Source organism: Athene cunicularia (genome assembly GCF_003259725.1).
Source record: "Athene cunicularia isolate RWA chromosome 1 unlocalized genomic scaffold, athCun1 chr1_part1, whole genome shotgun sequence".
Taxonomy (NCBI): Eukaryota; Metazoa; Chordata; class Aves; order Strigiformes; family Strigidae; genus Athene; species Athene cunicularia.
This window is the reverse complement of record NW_020799091.1, coordinates 66,339,380-66,359,249: the sequence shown is the minus strand read 5'-3', so window position 1 is coordinate 66,359,249 and position 19,870 is coordinate 66,339,380. Positions and strand designations below refer to the sequence as shown.

Here is a 19,870-nt window from a genome sequence, read left to right as displayed (position 1 = left end):
TTGAATGAGTTTTTTTCAGTGAAAAGCAGATTTCTACAAAACTAATTCACCACATCTTTTCCTGTTCATTTTTTTTGAGAAGGGGAACTTACACGCACCCCAAGTCCACACTGTCCTGCTTTGCTGCTTTCCTGCAGAGGAGCAGTTTGTGAAGTTGGCTTCTGAACCTCACAGGGAAAATGTGGCTGTTGCAATTCATCAGCCTTTTTTTTCCATAGTCACTGTAGTGACTTTGCCACCCTATGGCAGAGTGTGATGCTAAATGTTCACCTGACGATCTGTAGCACCGGCATTTTTAGCATAACTGCTTCTCAGGTTGGTGTCCTCCAGTTGTCTTTTCAATAGATTTGGATACTTTTTATTCTGAATCTTCAATTCAAAATTTTTTTGCTTTTGATTAGTGATAACCCCCCATAACTTCAACTCTCTGGAAAAGAGATCTAGCTTAGTACAACAATGCTAATACTAAGAAAAAAGTGATTGGAGAGGCCTTGCTTCCAAGGTAGTACATGTGGGATCTTTTTTTTAATTAGTTCATTATTACAGTTTCTATATCAACTCTTTAAACTGGGGAAACTTCTTTTTGCTAAATCATCTAAATGATTTTTTTATAATTAATTTTTCTAAAGCCACCTAAATTAAGATAGCTGTTTAAAGTAAGACTTGCTTGCAATTGAACCCGAAACACTGATAAATTCAGGTACCTCCTGGTTACACGTTAGTGTTTAATATGTAAGATAGAAAAAAAGCTTTGCAGAAGAACACTCTGATCTGCCTTAAGCATTGGTAGGGAGAATATCCAGGAGCTAGACTGAGAACAACTGTACAATATTGGGGATCTGAATTAACCAAAATCAATTAATTTGACACACTTGCAGACTTCCTAGTGCCGAAAAGTTTAAAGTTTTTTTTAAAGATACTTTTGTGGGCCTTCGAGTAGCCCAGTAGGTGTTCTTGTGGTGGAGTGGTGCTTCTGTCTAGGAGTGTGTCTCTGCAGTGTTAGAGTTAAGGGAGAATTGCTAAACTCCTTGCCCCAGAAACAAACCTGGTTTTGTTTACTTTGAAGTCTAAAGCTGGAAATGTTCCCTCAATTGGTTCTCAGTGGCTCCCTACATGTCTTTTGATCACAATAGCTAGCTAGAAAATCAGCTTCACGTTTTTCATGTTGCAGGAGTCCAGAGTATTTTGAGGTAAAAAAATGTTTTATCTTGCATTGCTCAGAGGACTTGAAGGGACTAGTCTCTGCAGGAAAAATACACTGACTGCCCTTATGCCAAAGACCTTCCCCTTCCAAGTCCAAATTTTTACCTCCCTTAGGGTAAAATCTAGATGACCATTATCAAACCACTGTAATATCATACTGCTTTTCTGTATACGCACTTTGCTAAATCAGGGTTCTTTGTGCATCTCAGCATTGAGTTTCTATAAAGGGATCAGCCCTCTCATTATGAATTTAGACCAAAAATTGGCATGAGGAAATATTTTTATAAACGTGCTCTAATTTATCCAAAGGTATTACTCTCTAAGACCTAGTGAACAAGATCTTAGAGGATTGATCTGTTTTTATTCCTTGTTCAATATCATCATGGTTTTTCTTGCAACATTTTTTCCTGCCTTATTACATCAGATCACTGGTTCTGGTGGTATCTTGTCACCTCCGACATTAAAAAGCAAAATACATGATTTAGCAAACCTCTGGAGAACAGGGTCTTTTGCAGTGGGTTAGGTTGCCAGGCAAAGCACATGAAGACAAACCGAACAAAGCATCATGGCGAGTGCATACCTTGAGCCAAGACACTGCGTGCTATTTAAATGACCAGGGGACAAATGTTCCCTCCCATCCTCAGGACCACTTCAGGAGAGAACACCAAGGAAGGGGTGACGAAAAGGTACACCTGCAGTGGAGTACACACCTCCTCTGCTTCAGAACAACATAAAATAAAACGGCTTGTTCCAACAGACACCTCACGTTTCAGTAGGCTGCCTTGACAGACAGATAACCCTGGAGGTTATTGCTCAGGGATGCAGTGATGCCCTCACCAGGGCAGCAGCTGTTCCGGGATGCAGGCAGCGAGGTGTGAGAGAGAGTCTTTTTTCCTGCCCATCACTCCCTGTGTGGGGCCAGAGAAAGCTATGTTGAATCCTGAAGCAGCACTGGAGTCTGTTTACTCCATGACTCTAAAAATGTTTGTCCACAGGCACTTTTCCCTACAAGTTGACAGGGAAGGAGTTGATAAATTTGTCTCAATAGTCAACACTTTCATGCCTCCACAGGTTCTTGCAATGCTCAACTCCATGTACCCTGCAGAAAAGAATGTTTCTGTGTTGTGTCTCATCCTCTGAAACAGGTTTCCTCAGAATATTAGTAATTTTTTATTTTAACCTTTTATTTTATTTTAAAATTTAAAAGCCAGAAAATTTGAAGGAGACCTCAGAAGACACTAATGTTTCCTTTGTGTGAAAGTAGACACTCTGAGACTTGAAATGTGCTCCAGTCTTTGACCTTACACTCACTGAAGTGCTGAGTAGTTATAGTTACTATAACATATTTCCATCAGTTTACCTCTCTTGAATCTGAATCAATGTAATGCTCTTCCCAGAGCCTTTCTGGTTTGAAAGTTCCCTACTTATGACTTGTTGCAGATATTATCATTCCTAGGGGTATCTGAAGTTTGCTAACTCTCTTTTAATTTTGGCTATTTACACACCTAGGATGTTGTTACACTAAAAATTTTAAAAACAAAAGGATAATGTGCCAGTGCAGTTATCTTTCAAAATAAACTAAATTAGCTACTTTTTGGATGAATAGTTGTGACAGCAGAAGCTGTCTAACGAAAGGTGTGAACATCTAGGACAGCCCCAGCTTGTTTAATCCAGGCTAGAGACCCATGTCACCTATTCCAAGATAGACAAAACATACTTATCAGGAGACCCTTCATCTTATAAGTAACCATCAAAGAACAGCAGGCAAAGTGTCCTGAATTGAATTATTATCAGGCCAAAAGGGGTCTGAAGTCAATACTGGGAAACATACATTCTATGTGAACCAAAGTAGGCTTCAGTGGCAGCCTGGGATGGATTTTGGCTTCTCTAGTGCTAAAATTGTATGGCCTCAACTACCCTGCTAGCAAAGTGCTACAGGTCCAGATCCACTCATGTTTTCTTCCTCAGCTTCAATCACTGCAGATTACATGTGGTGGGTACTGTGCATCTTCAAGGTATTGAAACTGTGCTGTAAGGACTGGTGCACCTGTTTGTTTTGCTCTGGTGTGTGTGTTGGGTTCACAAGGTTTTAATGCTGTGAACACAGAAGCTGTCCTTGCCTGTGTAGAAGCTCGTAGGAACTGCCAGTGCCTCCACCCCATTCTCTGAAACAAACCCAGCACAAACTGTGTGGCAGCACTTCACAAAGCCAAGGGCCTTGCACATGGTGAAGCCCCATCTCTGAGAGAGTCAGGGTGATTCATCGGCTGGCTAAAACTGCACACCCACAGCAAGTCAAGCCTCAGCCACATTCTGAAGAAATAAAAGCATTTTGGTCATTAATTGTCTGTACAGACCTAAACCACAAATATCTGAAATAAATGCAACAAGCTGCCTTAAAGTGCTAACCTCAGTATAAAGACAGCACCTTTCTTCTTCATGCACGTCAGGGCCCTGACAATTGTTTTTGCGAGAAGGAAACCGAAGAAGGTTGGTGATGAAGTGAGGTTGCCGTGTCAGTGGTTGCAAGACTGGCTCTTTTGCCTGCAATTTTCACCTTTGCAGTCATGCTTGATTTTCCACAGGCATCTGTCTAGCCTTAACCTGCTGAGTTTTGTCTCTTACCATATGCTTCTCCCCTTTCAGCACAGCATTTCCTATAGGAACTGTATCTAGTGCCTATTTCCAATTATCCTGTTTCAGTGGTCTTTTCTGGTAGCAGGCGATGGACCAGGCTGCTGCAGGCTAAGGTGCTGCCCAGCACCCGTGGGGCCGGGCTGGCTGTGCTGGCTGCTGCTGCTGGCTATCGCCATCGCTGCTCTGCAGCCAGACAAGCATCCTGCTTGCTCAGTTGCTTCAGCAGATGTGCATGATTAACAGATTATTTACCTTTTGCTGCCTGATTATTATTTTTTCTGCCTCTAACCTTTTCACTTTTACAAATTTATTTTGACTTTGAAATTCTGGGGATTCCATGTATAACCTTTATGTTTATTGGTGAAGTAGCTATTATTAGACTGTCTCCCCCCCCAACCCTTTCTAATTCTGGTGTTTAATTATATTTTTCCTTCTGCCTTTTGGTACAGGTGCAATAATTAAATGACATTAAGTCTGTTTCACAATCATTAAGTAGGCTTGTTATTGTCCTTTTAATATATATTGGAAGTTGTAAAAAAGTCACCTTTCTAATGAATCGGCCTGGTAAAACTCTGACATATCACTGAGATAGTGCTGCTGTGGCTGTACAAAGAAATGTCTTGAGTTACGTACAGCCCCTGGCCCTTTCCAGCAACCAGCACAGAGAAGTCAGGGCAAAACCAGAACCAATGCATCTGAGAGTGCAGTGGGAGACTTGGAGGTGGGATGAGCCAGGGGGAGGAGGGGAGGCAAGGAGGAGAGCAGCAGGAAGGATTTCATTTGGCTCTTAGGGGCAACATTTTCAAAGACTCAGGGACATATGTGGGTGTCTCCAGCCAGAAAGGCAGTCCTAAAATCTGAGTGGGCACTGGAGGATACTTGTATAATACTATTTTTCCTCTGTCTTTCCTTTTTTTTTCACCTTAGCTTTTGTTCCCTTCCTCATTCTGTCAGCCCCCTCTGCCCTTATCTCTGGACTTTTTATGGTGTTTTCTGTAATTTATCTGCTAAGGCACGTTGTGCTGATTCCTTCCTTAGTCTTCCTTTGGAGCATTCCTCCCTCTCCCTGCCTTTCTGATTGCTTGTGCACACTGACCAGGCACAGACCCTCCTGGGTCTCTTGCTCTGTTGTAGCTGTTCTCTTGCACTCTCTGTAAAAGCCAGTCTGAATTGTGTTGAACCTTGAATAATACATATAACTACTTAAAACACTGAAATTATTCAGGTATGTTTGTTTTTAAACTCAGGCCACTTGGATGAGATTCCTGACATTTTCAGTGAGTGTGGGGTTTTTTCAGTATTTCCAAAGTACTATTAATGGGATAATGTATTGTGACCTTTTTTAAAACACTATGTAAGGGGTGAAACACTGATATCATATTGATGCAGTGTGCATAATTTCAGAAAGGGTAAATTAATCAGCTTTATGTGGTGGGTATGCAGGAATGGAGCTTGCACAAATACAGAACATACACTTTAAAATAACATAGTGGGAGACAGCAATAATAGAAATGTCCCAAAGGGTGAGGAGCAGGGAGAAATAAGAGGGGCTTCTTAGTAGCATAACTCCACAGTGTTAGTGCTCTTTCCAGCACTAGCTAATATTGGAAATTTATTTTCCATGATTACACTAGAGAAAAAAACATACCCATCTTTTGGAAGACACATACACAGCTTCTGAAAGCACATAGAGTGACAAGCATGGACCTGAATAAATGTTGCCTCCACGTGGTACACACCTCTTTTATGCTGCTAAAGATAAAACGGCTAGTCTTTTTTAGATTGTGTGGATTAGTTTGGTGACCTTTACTGGTGCCATCAGAATGAGCAGAAACATGTTGCTCCTGAGGCCAGATTCGGTAGTTTGATGGAACAAACAGGTCAAGTGTGAGAGCAGATGTCTGGGGGCCTCACCAAGTAGGCTGGATGCTGCAAGTCAGTCTTTTTTGTTTGGTTGGTTTTGGGTTTTTTATGCTGTTGTTATTGTTCTGCTATAGGGTGCATGGGACTCTAGCATTTGTACTGGTCTTTGGTGAGTCTCTTAGTCAGTGTGCTTTAGGAGCAGCTTATTTGTTGGATGGGTCTCCCCTTGGGTGCCTCCAACCTGCTGTTAGACTCAGCTGAAAGAAAACCTCTGTTGGAAAAGGCCGAGTGAAGGACAGCCTTGTAAACAACATGTGTTGCTGTGCAGCTGAGAATGCAATACGGTTGCCTCTGAATTATCTGCCCACCACAGTGCCAGAGCTAGTCCTTTCCCTCCGCAGCACCGGGGACCTGCAGTGGGCAAAACTATACTGGTGAGGACTCACACTTGTACTGGTGCCACCTGCTTTCATTACAGTGTGATTATACTACCTACTGGAAAGCAAAGTCAGCAAGAGCACAGTTTTAGCACCACCACCATCACTTCACTGGACAGCATGACAGTATTCAAGGAGAAATGAGGTCCTTCTCTACCTCAGTTACAGTGTTCTTCCCCTCAAATGTGACAAAGAACAGGAAAAAAAGCTCTTTGTATGCCAGAGCATTCCCTGTGCTCCGACAGCAGGAGGACAGTTGTGTAAAGTAGCAGCAGGTAACGATGCATAAAATGAGCATATCAAAGTTGCTGGGTGGTTTTTTTTATGATTTCCATTGCTGTGACTACCTGAACAAGACATTTTGTAAGTTTTCTGTGATGGGTCTGACCCCATGCTGAAGGGAGCACACAGCACTTAGGTGCCATGTTATACCAGAACTAAAGCATCTAGGTAAGACATGATGACACGATGAAAAACCATGGATAGTGCATATCTTTTCCTCCACTTCCCTCAGCTTACCTCCACCAGAGATGGAGGTCAGCCTGAATGGGCCAAGAAACCTACAGTCCACAAGATTTGTTGCCCGAAATTGGCATGAGCTTCACCCTTACAATATTAGACTTTAAAAAAAATATTTTTTGTCTTCTTTAGGAAAATGCTATGAAATGAAGAGAAATGCCCAAATAGGCTGGGTAGTTTTAGTGTTTCGATGTCATGTTGGTGGCATGAAAGAAATGATAATGTTTAGATGTAATTGTCACCTCTATTACCAAATGTTACTGGCTATTCTGTCACCCTGCTGCCAGGGTCTCTGGCTAGATCCAGAGAGGCTTGGAGGTGAGAAATGAGGAACCGCCCAGATCCCTGCACATTTGCCAAATATCCATCGTGCTCTGGGTGGGAAGGGGTCACTGGTTTGGGGTTTTGGAGATGAGGAAGAATGAAAATGAAGTCGAAGTTATCTCATAAATACTATTACTCTAAAAATAGTTCAGCAGTTAAGCACTGCCACTCCTCACCCCACTCCTCTCAGCCCAAATCTTGCTACTAGGGAGTTTTGCTTCAGCTCAGAAGGATATCTTCAGGATTCAGTTTTTGATTCAGGAGATCTTGTCTAAAACTTTTATTTTGCATGGAAACAGCACCTGCTATTTACTGTATGATGTAAGTCCACATGCAGCAGAGCTGTCCCTTGACTTCCTGAGATAGATCTGGACAGAATTTGGGAGGACTGCTTTATGAATGCCTTCAGACTCCTTACAGTATTAAAGCAGTAAATTGACTTGATAACCATTGTTCCCTAGTGAAATCATTAAAGATGACATTTTGCTACAGAGACTTCCATAATTCCATAAAGATGGCATTTCGCTATGGAGACTTAAAATAGTGGGTGTGTATGAAAACATTTCCACACAGATGTTGCTACTAAGGGACTGAATTCTTGTGTTAGAGCACAGCTTTGTTCTTCGTTTAATGCATCATTGTTCAATAAAGTCAGGAACCTCTGTTTATTTTTATCATAGAATCACAGAATGGTTTGTGTTGGAAGGGACCTTTAAAGACCATCTAGTTCCAACCCCCCTGCCCTGGGCAGGGACACCTTCCACTAGCCCAGGCTGCTCAAAGCCCCGTCCAACCTGGCCTGGAACACTGCCAGGGAGGGGGCAGCCACAGCTGCTCTGGGCAACCTGTGCCAGTGTCTCACCACCCTCAGTGAAGAATTCCTTCTTTACATCTAATCTAAACCTACTCCCTTTCAATTTAAAGCCATTACCCCTTGTCATATCACTACATGCCCTTGTAAAAAGTCCCTCTTCAGTTTTCTTGTAAATCTTCTTGAGGTACTGGAAAGCCGCTATAAGGTCTCCCTGGAGCCTTCTCTTCCCCAGGTTGAACAACCCCAACTTTCTCAGTCTGTCTTCATAGTAGAGGTGTTCCAGCCCTCTGATAATCTACTTTATTTTCTAGGATTTTACTAAAGCTTAATACCTAACTGCACAAAGTTTGATATAAGTCTGGAGGGGATTTGTGGTCAAATGCGGGTGGAGGCAGCCCACCGGGCAGGGCACAGCCTGCACCCCCCGAGTGCCACACAGCTCTTCAGCCAGGGAAGGTGCATGGAGAACAAGGTGCAGCCAAGCAAGGGAAGCAAGTGAGCAAGATGGCGAGGGACTGACAGGACCCTGCGGGGACAGCAGAGATTGGCAGGCCCTGAGAGCAGCACAGTGGGGCTTATCCAAAGGGAGTGGAAGAGACTTGGTGGAAGCTTCACAATTTAAGGCGGCAACGAAGTCTGTTCTGAAATCTAACACAAAGTCAAAACCTGACCTGACAAGACACAAAGTGGGGAATTTGCTTTCTGACCTTAAAAACTTTCTCCCTACTCAATTCATGTGCTTCTTCCATTTTAAAATTGTTCTAGCTCACATTTTCCTGAAGTCCAGCTTTTGCATTCAGAGCTCTCTTGGTGCTTTTCATAGGTTTTTGCTTTGAAAAAAGGCCCTTGCAGATCTTCTTTTTGGCTGCCTTCGAATCCTCTCATGGCCTGACTTCAGTAAAGAAGTCTTTCTATTTTTCCTTCCATGGGGAGAAAAGTTATCAGCAGAAGTGATTATTTGTATGCACACTTGTAAGTGACTTGGTATCAGGCAGATGGGAAACCAAAAGCTTAAGAAGAGACTTCCTCCCTCTTTTGGGACTGAGATTTGTTTAGTTTCTAGTTTTTAGTTTTGACCATCAGATTTCTATGGGCATTCAGCATTACAGAATGGGCAAGTCCTGTCAGAAACAGTCCTGGCATGCTGGCTGGAGTATCTAGAGGGAATGTACTGAGTGGTTGCTATCCGGAACAAGAGCTTTTGGGAAGGTTTTGAAGGAGGAACACTAAAGCTTCTTCTTGACAAATCAGTGTGTCACATTAGGCCAGAGATGCTTTGAAATAAGATATGACAAGTTAAAACCTAAAGACGGATCAAACAAGTATAGAAATGAAAACCTTCTTTCTGCTTTGAAAATATAAATCTCCAGCGCATAACATTTTTTTTAAAAAGCAGACACAAATCCATCCTGTGCTTCTCCCTCCCCCATCTTCAACTGCTTGTGATTGAAGCAGCCTTCTGCAGAGTAACCTTGTACGTTGCAGGGACTAAAGGGATTGAATCGTCTTTGTATGCAGTCTGTGACTTTCAAACAGATACAGAAAAAATGCATTTTATTTGAATATACTTCTTCAGGTCAGAGAAACACTGAGCAGACACTCTTGAAGCTGTCATCAGTAGCTTGTAATTTTCTAGAAATTCCCTGTTTATTCAAAAAAAAAAAAAAAAAAAAAAAAAAAAAAAAAGACCCTCAAACCATTCCTCCAAGACAGATGCACCTTTTAGCCATTTATCTACTGCAGAGTCTTGCGGCTGCTTAAGCAATACATTCCTCTGGCAAAGAGATGACCAGGACATTTGAACCCTTCCCAATCTGGTTTCAAGCTTGTCAGCACTGGTCTAAAGACAACTAACCTGACACAGGTTGACCCTGCTTCAAGATGGTCTTGGAGAACACCGTTTCCAGAGAACCCAGCCACCTTAAACTTTTCTAGGATTTTAACACACATTGGGATGGTCAGGTCCCACTCTGACAAAGCAGTATCTTCAGGGAGTTATTGGCAGTTATAGGCAATGGTAATGTTGTTCATGACTGCTATTGGATTTTTAGGCACTATTATTATCAGCCTCATTACCTATTGAAGACCTGCTGTGTGTTCAGCTATCAGCTTTCTGTTAGCACCCCTGACCTCTTTGATCCTATGCTATCCCGCAGCTATGGTTGTTGTGGTAAACTGGACCTTTGGGATTAATTCCTGCCAAAACTCAGCTGTGCTCTGTTGATTATTTGTCTTGGAAGTAGCTGCCATCTGGATGATTAGCATGGACCATTTTCTAACCACTGTCTACAGGCAGAAATAGCTGAAATCCCACCATGCCAAAGCCACAACTTGTTTTTTCTGATCCTTTTTGCCTTGCCTTTCCTCCACTAAGTGGATGGATGGTTGGGGAAATGCAAACCAGGGTTCTCCAGGGTGCATTTGCTCTGGCTGAGCTAATGAAATGATGCTTGTTTGTCATTCCTTTCCACATCATGCTGAACTCCAACCTTTGCAACCAAAACATTCTCTGTAAGACCATCCTGAGCACCCACCAATGTGCCTACAGCCTTTGCTTCAGCCAAAGAAACAAACTTGACCCAATAGGGCTGTTGAAACCTTGCCGAGTGAACATAGACCTGAACTTCAAAACAAGAGCCCTCCACTGTAGTTCCTACTCTGTCTGTTGGATTTTCACCCTGCCAGCTCCCCAGCTACACAGCACACAACCCGCCTTTGGCAGTCAGTAGATGCCTCCAGCACTGCCAGTGCCTGTTTCCTGACTGAGGGCTTACTCTGCTACTGCCTGAGCACCTGGATGCTTTAAGAGGTTTGAACTGAGCTCAGGCATAAGACATCCAGGATTCTCTCCAGAGTACCTGAATGAAGAATAATACAACTTATGCTTCTGATAAGAGTCACTCAGCCATCTAACCAGTGGTTTCAGAAAAGTAGCTGAAAATCAGGAACTTGCCAAACCACACAAATTTTGTTTCTGTATTTTTCTGACCAACCCATGAGTTTTTAATGCACAAACCAAACCAGAGAATGAACACATTCCCATTTGTTACTTGGCTTTAAGACATCAAATAAAACCACAACAATGCAATAGTATCAAAGCCATGCTCACAACTAAAACCAAGTTGACTGAATGACACGTAGCTACTACTCATGTCTTTATGGTGTTATTTCTTTATATAAACCTACTTTTGGCTAAAAAATTGCAACAAAAAAAGACAGCACAAACTTGAAACAAGCAGCAACTCCTGATGATTAAACAGCCTATGCAAAGATCCAAGTGATTTTTAGCACAAGAGCAGTAAGATATTAAGGTGACAGATTCATTCATATCAAAGTTAAACCATGGTTTCAGTGAGGTCTGTCCTTTTTAGTTTGCCAGGACAACCATCACATGCACAAACTGCATGTGAGAGAGAAAGAGAGGGATGTAGCAGGCAAAGGACATACCACCTGCTCAGGATGCAGAGGCCCATGGCAATACATAAACCTAGCTGTCACCACTTCTCCCCTGCTTGGTTACTGTCACATTCTCTTAAACTCCTTCCAGTGATGGTTTTACAGGGTTGGGACACATTTCATTCAGTTTTCCCATTTCTCATTACCCACAGGCCACCACTTGCCTATCCTTTCTAGCCAGCATCCTCAGTACAATCTGGTCACGTACAAGATGTCCCCTCTATTATGGGCAGGGAAGATGCAGGGAGAAAAAACGCAAGCATGTGCGGAGTGGGACTGGAGACCAGCTGAATTAGGTCACACCTGCATGTCCTAAACCCAGATTACTCCCTTTACTGTCCTTGTCCTTTGCATTCCTCCCTCGCTGCCTCCCCTTGGAGATAACACTGGTTTGCTTGGTTTATGACCCGCCCTTTCCTGGGGTTTCCTCATCACCCGGTCCTATAGTGCCACTGTGGTGTCCCTTCTGCTGGAAGTGGGAAGAGGGGGACACCTGGCCTCTGAACCAGGGCCACAACTCCTGAGCAGTGAGGAAGAGGATGAGGAACACCAGCTCCCTGCTGTATATAAGTGCCAGCCTCATTTCCACATTGCAGGGATACAATAATCCCCTTTTCTTGGGGGACACAGGCTAGACTCAGGCAGTAACTCTGCTTTTGGCCTCCTAAGGTTAAATTAAAGATGCCTAGTGGGTTTATATTGCTACAGGATGTTCATGCACCCATCGCTGACCAGACCCCCCCCTCCACATAACCACCAGCTTTAACCACGGAAGGGAGTGCTTTGGCAACAGAGGCAGATCAAGATCTTCCAAATCTGTAGCTGCAGTAGTTGCTTTCACCTGAATCTGTAAAAAAACACAGATTCAGTCACAGAAGAGGTAAAAAAAAGGTAAAACTTCTTTCTGAAAGTAAAATTCACTAGTTTAAGAACACCTGCTTATCTCCATTAACACCCTGCATTAGCTTAATTTGGCCTTTTCATCTGACCACCTCTGTCAGTCACCCAGATGAATCCTCTATTTACCACTGAAGAACCTTTCTTCTGCACTTGGCCATTCACATCGCAGGATTTATGTATCTAGGAATGAATGACAGAAACATAATTAAAAGATTTTTTTATTAAAAATCAACATATTTATAAATTTGTACATTCCACATACTGCTGTATATGTTCACCAACATAACTATTAAGTCAGAAAGTATTAACAGTACAGATTTCCATCTGAACAAATTTACTGCAGGGGAACTTCAGTTTTGTAATCAATCAGACATTACAGAATGTCATTAACTTCTTTCCTTCTTCTCCCTTTAAAAGTAGCAGCACATTTAATTATCAGTGTTCACAAGGCATAAGCTCCAAAGTGTTGTACAGCAAGAGAAAAATTGATTAGTAGATATAGGCAATAGGAGAGCTCACAACGAAAATATATTAGTTGCTGCCTATAATAAACAGCAAGATGTTAATAGAACACTTAGAGCTATGATGAATAAAGACTGCAGCAAACTGGGAAGAGTATTAAAGTAGTTACTTCTTGGTACAACTGTATAAAATATTTTTTAATGCCACTCAGGATAGGAGTCCTTGCAAAGAACAGACATTGTTACCAAGAAATTAGCAGAGCCAGGATAATGCTTGTGTGTTCAAACATGTAATAAAGGGCTCCGAAAACATACACATACACCACGCCTACCACTACCTTTCTGCAGTTGACATCATTAGGGTTTCATGTGGCTGATGTAGTAAAGTGACATTTTATTGAACAAAGACAGATGTGCTCGAGTCCACCTAGAACTCTCAAGATTTACAGCCATGTGGATTAAGTGCTATAAGAGTGACATTAATCAGGTTGGAAACGTTAGAGATTGGGAGCAGGGAAGCAGAGAGAAATTCTCATTGTAACCCAGCCTCCTGTGCACATGGAGCCACCACAGTACGGGCTGCCTGAGGAAGTCTGTTCATAGGTACCTGTGGTGTGCTCTGTGCAACAAACACCAGTTGCCTACTTTTTCCAGACTTTGAGATCAGTATTCCTGTAACATTATCAATGCGATAACTTATCCCTTTAAAGGATAGAACTGAAGCACTAACTGAATTCTTTCCCATAAACGTAGAACCATTAATCTTATTTTGAGCAGACTGCCTGATTCTGGACAATTTTTTTCTCATTAGTATTTTTCCTCTTTTTTTGACTTAGGGGAAAAACCTCACGTGATGACTTATAGATGTCACAGGTAATTTTTATGTGGGGAAGTGTGGAGATATGAAGAGCAGAAAAGGGTTTAAACAACCGCTTTTTGTATGTATTGGCGACTGTGAGGATGGCTAAAAAAAAGTCAGAGCTGCAACATTTCTGTAATTAGAGGTTTGTTAAGCAAATGTGCCTCAATATCTGCAAAAAGCTTCTGTGTGAAAGACTAATCTCATTTATTATGGCCTGAATCACAGACATTAAAAGTCTGCACTACTCTTTTGGTTTTCACACATACACAAGTTAGAGTAAACTCACTGGAAAAGGAAGTGAGACATGAATTACAAACACAAATAATTTGGCAAGAGCTCAATTAAGAAGAAATATTCTGACAGAATCTCCTCTCTCCAAGGGCAGGTCTAGGGTACCACATTCCCTAACTGGAAAGAAAAAGATTGCATCAAGCTTAAACTCCCAGAACCCATTTAATTATCAAACTGGAAGGACGGTTAAAGAAATATTCCTTTTTCCTGCCTCTTCACCGTCACGTATCCAGTCAGGATTGAATAACCAGCTTACCATCCATTCCCCCCTTGCTGCTGCAGGCATAACAGGACTTACCAGAGCAGCAATGCTGTCCCAGGCCTTCACATACATAAAACACGAATGAGCAAACTGAGGGTGCCAAAATAGAAGAGGGAATGAACTCAGATTCTCCAACATGAATTTCTTACCCAAGGGGTGCTGTAGTTGTCTACCTAAGGAAATCTGAATGCAGACCCTCCACAGATTTCCTGGTGATCGCAGCACTCGGACGTAGGCTGTCACCTCCTCTGGTCCAGTATTATCCCAGCTGCTCACGCACTGCAGGCACACTGGAAGAGCATCCTCCACCTGCCACCTCCCTGCTGAACTCTTGCTCTACCCCAATCTCACATTGTATTTTTTGCTTTTTCTTTTTGTTACCATGGGACTTCCATATTAAATCATTACATAAATCATTAAATCATTAAATTTTGTACTAGAACTCATTTGAACAAAGAAACAGGTAACAAGGTATAAATCAATGTCAGTATTTTCCCAGTCCATACTTCAGGGGGACCAACAGAATTAGGTCCTCCAACTTACATGTTATTTTAGATTTCTATGACTGAAACATGCTACTTTGCATTACTGACTTGTGTATTTGTTCTGTATGTACTATTATTGTTACTGCTGCATTTTAGCCAAAGTACAAATCTGAAAAAATATGAGAATATTAATAAAGAGTTGTTTTATCTTTTACAGACACACTTTTTCGTGCAATAACAATTAAGAACTTTCTTGTAGTCTGGAATGATATTATCTCTATTTCATTGCAACACTAATTGACAAGACTAAGTTCATCAGTGCCTAATGGCTAGAATTAGTTAATCATGGAGAGTGGTCTTAGTTTTAGTACCTCCTTATTAGATAGGAACAAAGAGCATACTGAGGATTCTTGCAGCAAAAAAAAAGTATTTCTTATTTCGCACGCTACTGTACACAAAAGGCTTATAAGATCTTTGTAAAATCACTTCCTCTCAATTAGCAAGTATTTTGAGGACAGGGGAACTACAAATGTGTCTGTGTCATCATTGCCAGTTGCATACATCATGTTTGAAAACCATGAACACAAGATACAGAAGAATCTGCTCTGGTATAGTGCCATAGGAGAATCACTCATCCCAGAATTAAGTCAGAAATGTGCACATTTGTTTTTTCACTAAACATGGCTTACATGTCTTAGCGGAAAGTGCTGCAGAATTAATTATTTGGATTTTATTTATTTATTTAAAACCCAACAGCTATACTTTTCTAACTTCAAACTCCAGAAAGAGAAAGATGTAAAGGTCTTCTGCTTCAAAGACAAATAAATGAATGTTTCTTCCCCTGGATGTAGTCTGGTTGCCCCTTCCTGGAAGCAGCACTATGCTTACAAGGCCATTTCACAAGTCAACCCTTCTGTAACAGGAGACCTCTGCCGAGACCGCAACTAGAGGATGCCATGCAGATATCCCATTTTGCTGACAGTCTCCGATTCAGAACACTGAAACAGTGAGCAGCCATACTAACTCAACTGCATGCTGGTCAGTAAGCTTGGTATTTATTAAGAGCTTTACAGAATTAAAAGAAATGCTTTGACTTTGAAATACTTTTATTTAAAGTCATGATTTTTGAATCTTGCCTGTGGGAAGCTGCTTCTTTTAAACCAGTTGCTTTAAAATGGTGAATACTTATCAAGGCAGTTAAGTAAAAGGGTTGTGTTGTTATTTGAAAAACCTTAGTTTACAGAATGTTTTGTAGAATAGAACATATCCAGTACCCTTGTAGTGCACCATTGTAGATTTCTCCCCAATTTTAGTTTAATTTCATAATTTCAATTGCACAAAGTCATCCACAAGTACTAAAACCTATTCTTGTGGAGCTCCAATCTGCCTAAGTTATGTTATAGCAAACATTTAGCACATAACCTGTACACTTATGCATCAGCTACAATCATTATCCTCCAAAGAAATTTGAGAATGATATAAGCTCAATTTATTCAACTGTATGTACAGCATATTTGCATATTAATAAATAAATCAATATTAAATTTAAGGTCTCTTTCCCTGTAAAAAAGTGACTACAGTCTAACCAGACAACCTGACTTTGTTGTTTTTTTCTCTTCCAAGCACAGCCATGTGACTGAGGCTATCCGTTCCCACTCAGTTTAGTAGAGTAACTGTAAGAGTAGAAACCTAACGGACCAGTGCTTACATTTAAATTATATACAGCAGAGGAGAGGAGAAGGGAAGAAAGTAGTAAAAAGTGCATCAAAAGCCAACAATTTGTAGAGCAAAAACCGAGTCCATAATGTGATCCTGGGGAAGAGAATCCAGCCCGAAAGAAGACATGCTGCAGCAAACATAACCAACACACATTTTGGTCTTGATAGTAAGCTGCATGATGCCAGTCTTGTCACGTAATGTTCCAAGAATTCCAACTCCAATAGATGCCATCTCCACCTCTACAAATTTATCAACACCACATTCAGTGCAAAGTGACATTTCTTAAAATAACTGTTTGCCTTGTCTCCATAACATTCATCCTTACTTTGAAGAAAAGGCTCATTTTCTTGAACTGTTTATTATGATATACAGAGAGCCTATATTTGCACCTCTCCATTTCTGGTAGTGAATTTTCTTTTCTATCTACATTCATTAGAAATCAAAAAGATAAGTGGCAATATTTCATATTTACTGGAAGTCTTCCCATTAACCCAAAGACTAGCTGTTCATCTTGATTTATACCTAAAGTAGCTGCACTTTGTTCTTTTTCCAGCCCACTTTCAACGGGGTATAAGTCATGGGAATCTGTGGACCGGAACATATTTCAAGTCTTATTGCTGGAGCTGGACGAGTGATGAGTTGTGTTTGAATTCAGATGTCTGTTTGCAGCACAGTGTGTGTGGACCACACCACCATTTGGATATCTTACAAAAACAGGCTCGCAGAAAGGATTTTGGCACACCTGACAGACCTTTTTGTCCGAAAGAAGAATTGGGGTTCCTTTTTCTTTAACCTAAAGAGAGGGAAGAAAAAAATCCAAGCATGAACCTAGCAAGAAAGGAAATTACGAGGCATATAATTTCAACTGTACCAAATGGACAAACCTGGTCAATGACAGAGATAGGAGAAGACAGCTTGAACTATTTAACTTGAATTCAATTTCCCATTCATTTTAATGCTTCCTCTTAAGTACTGCTTTTTTTTCCCCATATTTTTTTTCTTTGTTTAATGAAGAAGAGCACTCACACATTTAATGCAACTGAAAACCCAATTCAGCTTCCTAAACAAGGTCACAGGACAACTCCACAGAAAACTTGAGTACTGATGTGTTTTTATTCCATACAGATTCTGCTGGATATACTGTCATTAGAACTGAACAGATTTAAGAATCTGCTGGGAGCTTTAAGCAACACAGCTCTAGCTAGAAATAGAAGAAAGTTTCACAAGTGAATTTACCATTAAAAAAAGCTACTAACAAGCTTCAATTAATACCAAGTGCTGGGTAAATTTTTGCAAATTTTGACAGGTCTCTATCCTAGTGAAAAAACACTAACTCACATTTGTTAAAGTTTCTGCAAGAACATCCTTAATTTGTAAATCCCAGATTCACTTTCATTCAGTCCAGAAGTTCACTAAAGTTGTTCCTATTTCAAGGTCCTCAGCTTTCCTTTTGTTTTACAGAGAAAGCATAAAATGTAGTCATGGCAAAAAACTAGTAAGTGCAGCAAGTAAAATTGACAAGGACACAAAGACAGCTTTGTCCTAATTCTTCAAACTTCTTCTGACTATTATATATCAACTGACTCAACTATAAAGCTTTAAAGTGCCTCTGTTTAAAAAAAATCCCACAACCTACCTTCTCGTGTCTGTAGATTAAGTTTTCAGCTTGTGCTAACCCAAGTGCAACCTGAGTCATTCTTTTTGTATGAATGCTTTGCCTCACTGCTCCAGCCAGGAATGGGGAAAGGAGCTGCACTGACCAGCTGTCAGGCACCACCTGCAAAACTAGAGCCGCATCAAATTCAGCAGCGTGGTTATTCAAGAGATCCACAGCAGCCATGACTAGTGCACAATCCGAAGTGCCTGGATTTAGATACACCGACAACAACATATGGAAAAGCCTCCGTCTGTACTGCACGTCTCTGTTCTCAGAGTTCCACATACAGTATTCTTCAGCAGCATGGAAGTCCTTTAACTTGTGGACAAGGATATGCAAAGCCTTCTCATGTTCTTCTAGTTTTCCATATAAAATTGCACTTTCCATATGAAGGTCTGTGCCCTGGATTTTGTCTATTAAATGAAAAACAAGGCGATATTTGCTCAGTGGAGAAGACAACTACTCCCTCTCCCAAAGTCAAGGCAAACAAGCCCACTGAAGACTCCTGCTATTTTTGCAGGGGTGCTGGCTGCTAAAAGAGGACAGATGTTTTTAAGCACAAGAATGCCTAGATGTATTGAAACAGGCCTCTAACAGAGGAGCACCATAAAATACAGGAAAAAGAAATTACTAAATAACAAGTGATAAAACCAGTGTCACTGGCATCTTTTAAGTTCTAGCATGACAGTCTTGTGCATTTGTGTGCATGCTGCTACCAGGTATGACAGACTGTAAGATGAAGCTGCAATATTTTTAACCTCTGCTTCTTCCAGTATTATAGAAAATTTCTATATAAAAAGTTTAAAGTCCATAAAAGACAATAAAGATCAAATAGAACTTCCCTTTACGAAAAGGACGCTACAAACCCTTAATCCAGTCTGACAGTTTAAAGTGTCAGCAACAGGCAGAGTCTCTCTGGTGAGTCTAGGAACTCGCCAACTTCATCTATCATTTCAAGATAAAGTAGAAAATCCTCTACTTTCTGAAATGGTGATAAAGACTTGGCATAGGCCTCTGTAAAAGGTATGGAGATACAGTGTTTTTTTCACCAAAATATTTCGGTTATCGAAGAGAAACGCACTAGTATACATGTATCTTACTTTCATGTAAGATAAAAATTGTCATATAAGAAATCCTGTGTTTTTGAGTACATGGATTTCAAGAGAATAATCCATCTTTTAACTCTTGCCCTTAAAAATTTCGTTAAAAATTAAAAGATTAAAAAGAGCAAGAGTTTCAATGACTGTGTTATACTTGTACGTTATCTAATGTTTTGCTGACTGGAAAGGCAAGGGGACATTAAAAGTTGGTAAATTATTTTAGTTGCTACTCAGATATTTTTATTTTCACATCCACTGGATTTTTCCACTGTATTTCAGAAAAACATTTCACATCTTTCAGTACAATAACAAGTCATTTCCCTTTCATCCAGTGGATGAAACATTATAGATTAGCCATTATAAGCATTGGCCAAGGAAAGAAATTAGCTCAGCTGCTGCTTGCCTCATACCAAATAGTATAGGAAGCATGTTGCACTTTTCACTCAAAAAGATTCTCATATTTTTGTTTAGCATGAGCCCCAGCTTTGGGGGTGAGAGTAGGTTACAGACAGCAAAGTCGTCCTTGGTAACCAGATTCCTCAAAGCTTCACTTCAGTTCCCTAAGAAACAGACTGCTTCGCAAATAAACTTGTAAGTCTTCCATTTGCAAAAGATTGTCACAAGTTACATGCTCATCAGTAAGAAGAAACTGACTATAAATTAAGAAGATAATTGTATGAAGAGGTTTTTTCTAGCTAGTTATGGTATTCTATCTTCGGTGCAGCAGCAAATACACCATTGTACCTCATGAGCTATGGGAGATCAAAGACAACACTAACAGATAAGCTTTCTAAATTAATTTGTGTCTGTCAGAAATACAGACGGTAAGGCTGTCAACCAAATACACCTAGAAACTTAAGATCTTTTAGTTTTCTATCCT

At 40.8% G+C, this 19,870-nt stretch overlaps 1 protein-coding gene across 2 annotated transcripts in view; it reads right to left on the bottom strand.

Moving 5' to 3' along the window:
- Positions 1-15,258: 15,258 nt before the first annotated feature.
- The window catches only part of TGFBRAP1 (transforming growth factor beta receptor associated protein 1), a 35,875-nt gene continuing 31,263 nt past the window's right edge, over positions 15,259-19,870 (bottom strand). For both annotated transcript variants that reach the window (XM_026850090.1, XM_026850081.1), the window contains exons 11-12: positions 17,870-18,303; positions 15,259-17,026 (exon numbers count right to left, since the gene is read on the bottom strand). In XM_026850090.1, coding sequence (XP_026705891.1) covers positions 16,838-17,026; positions 17,870-18,303 — 623 coding nt within the window. In that variant the 3' untranslated portion in view covers positions 15,259-16,837. The remainder of the gene's footprint in view (positions 17,027-17,869; positions 18,304-19,870) is intronic.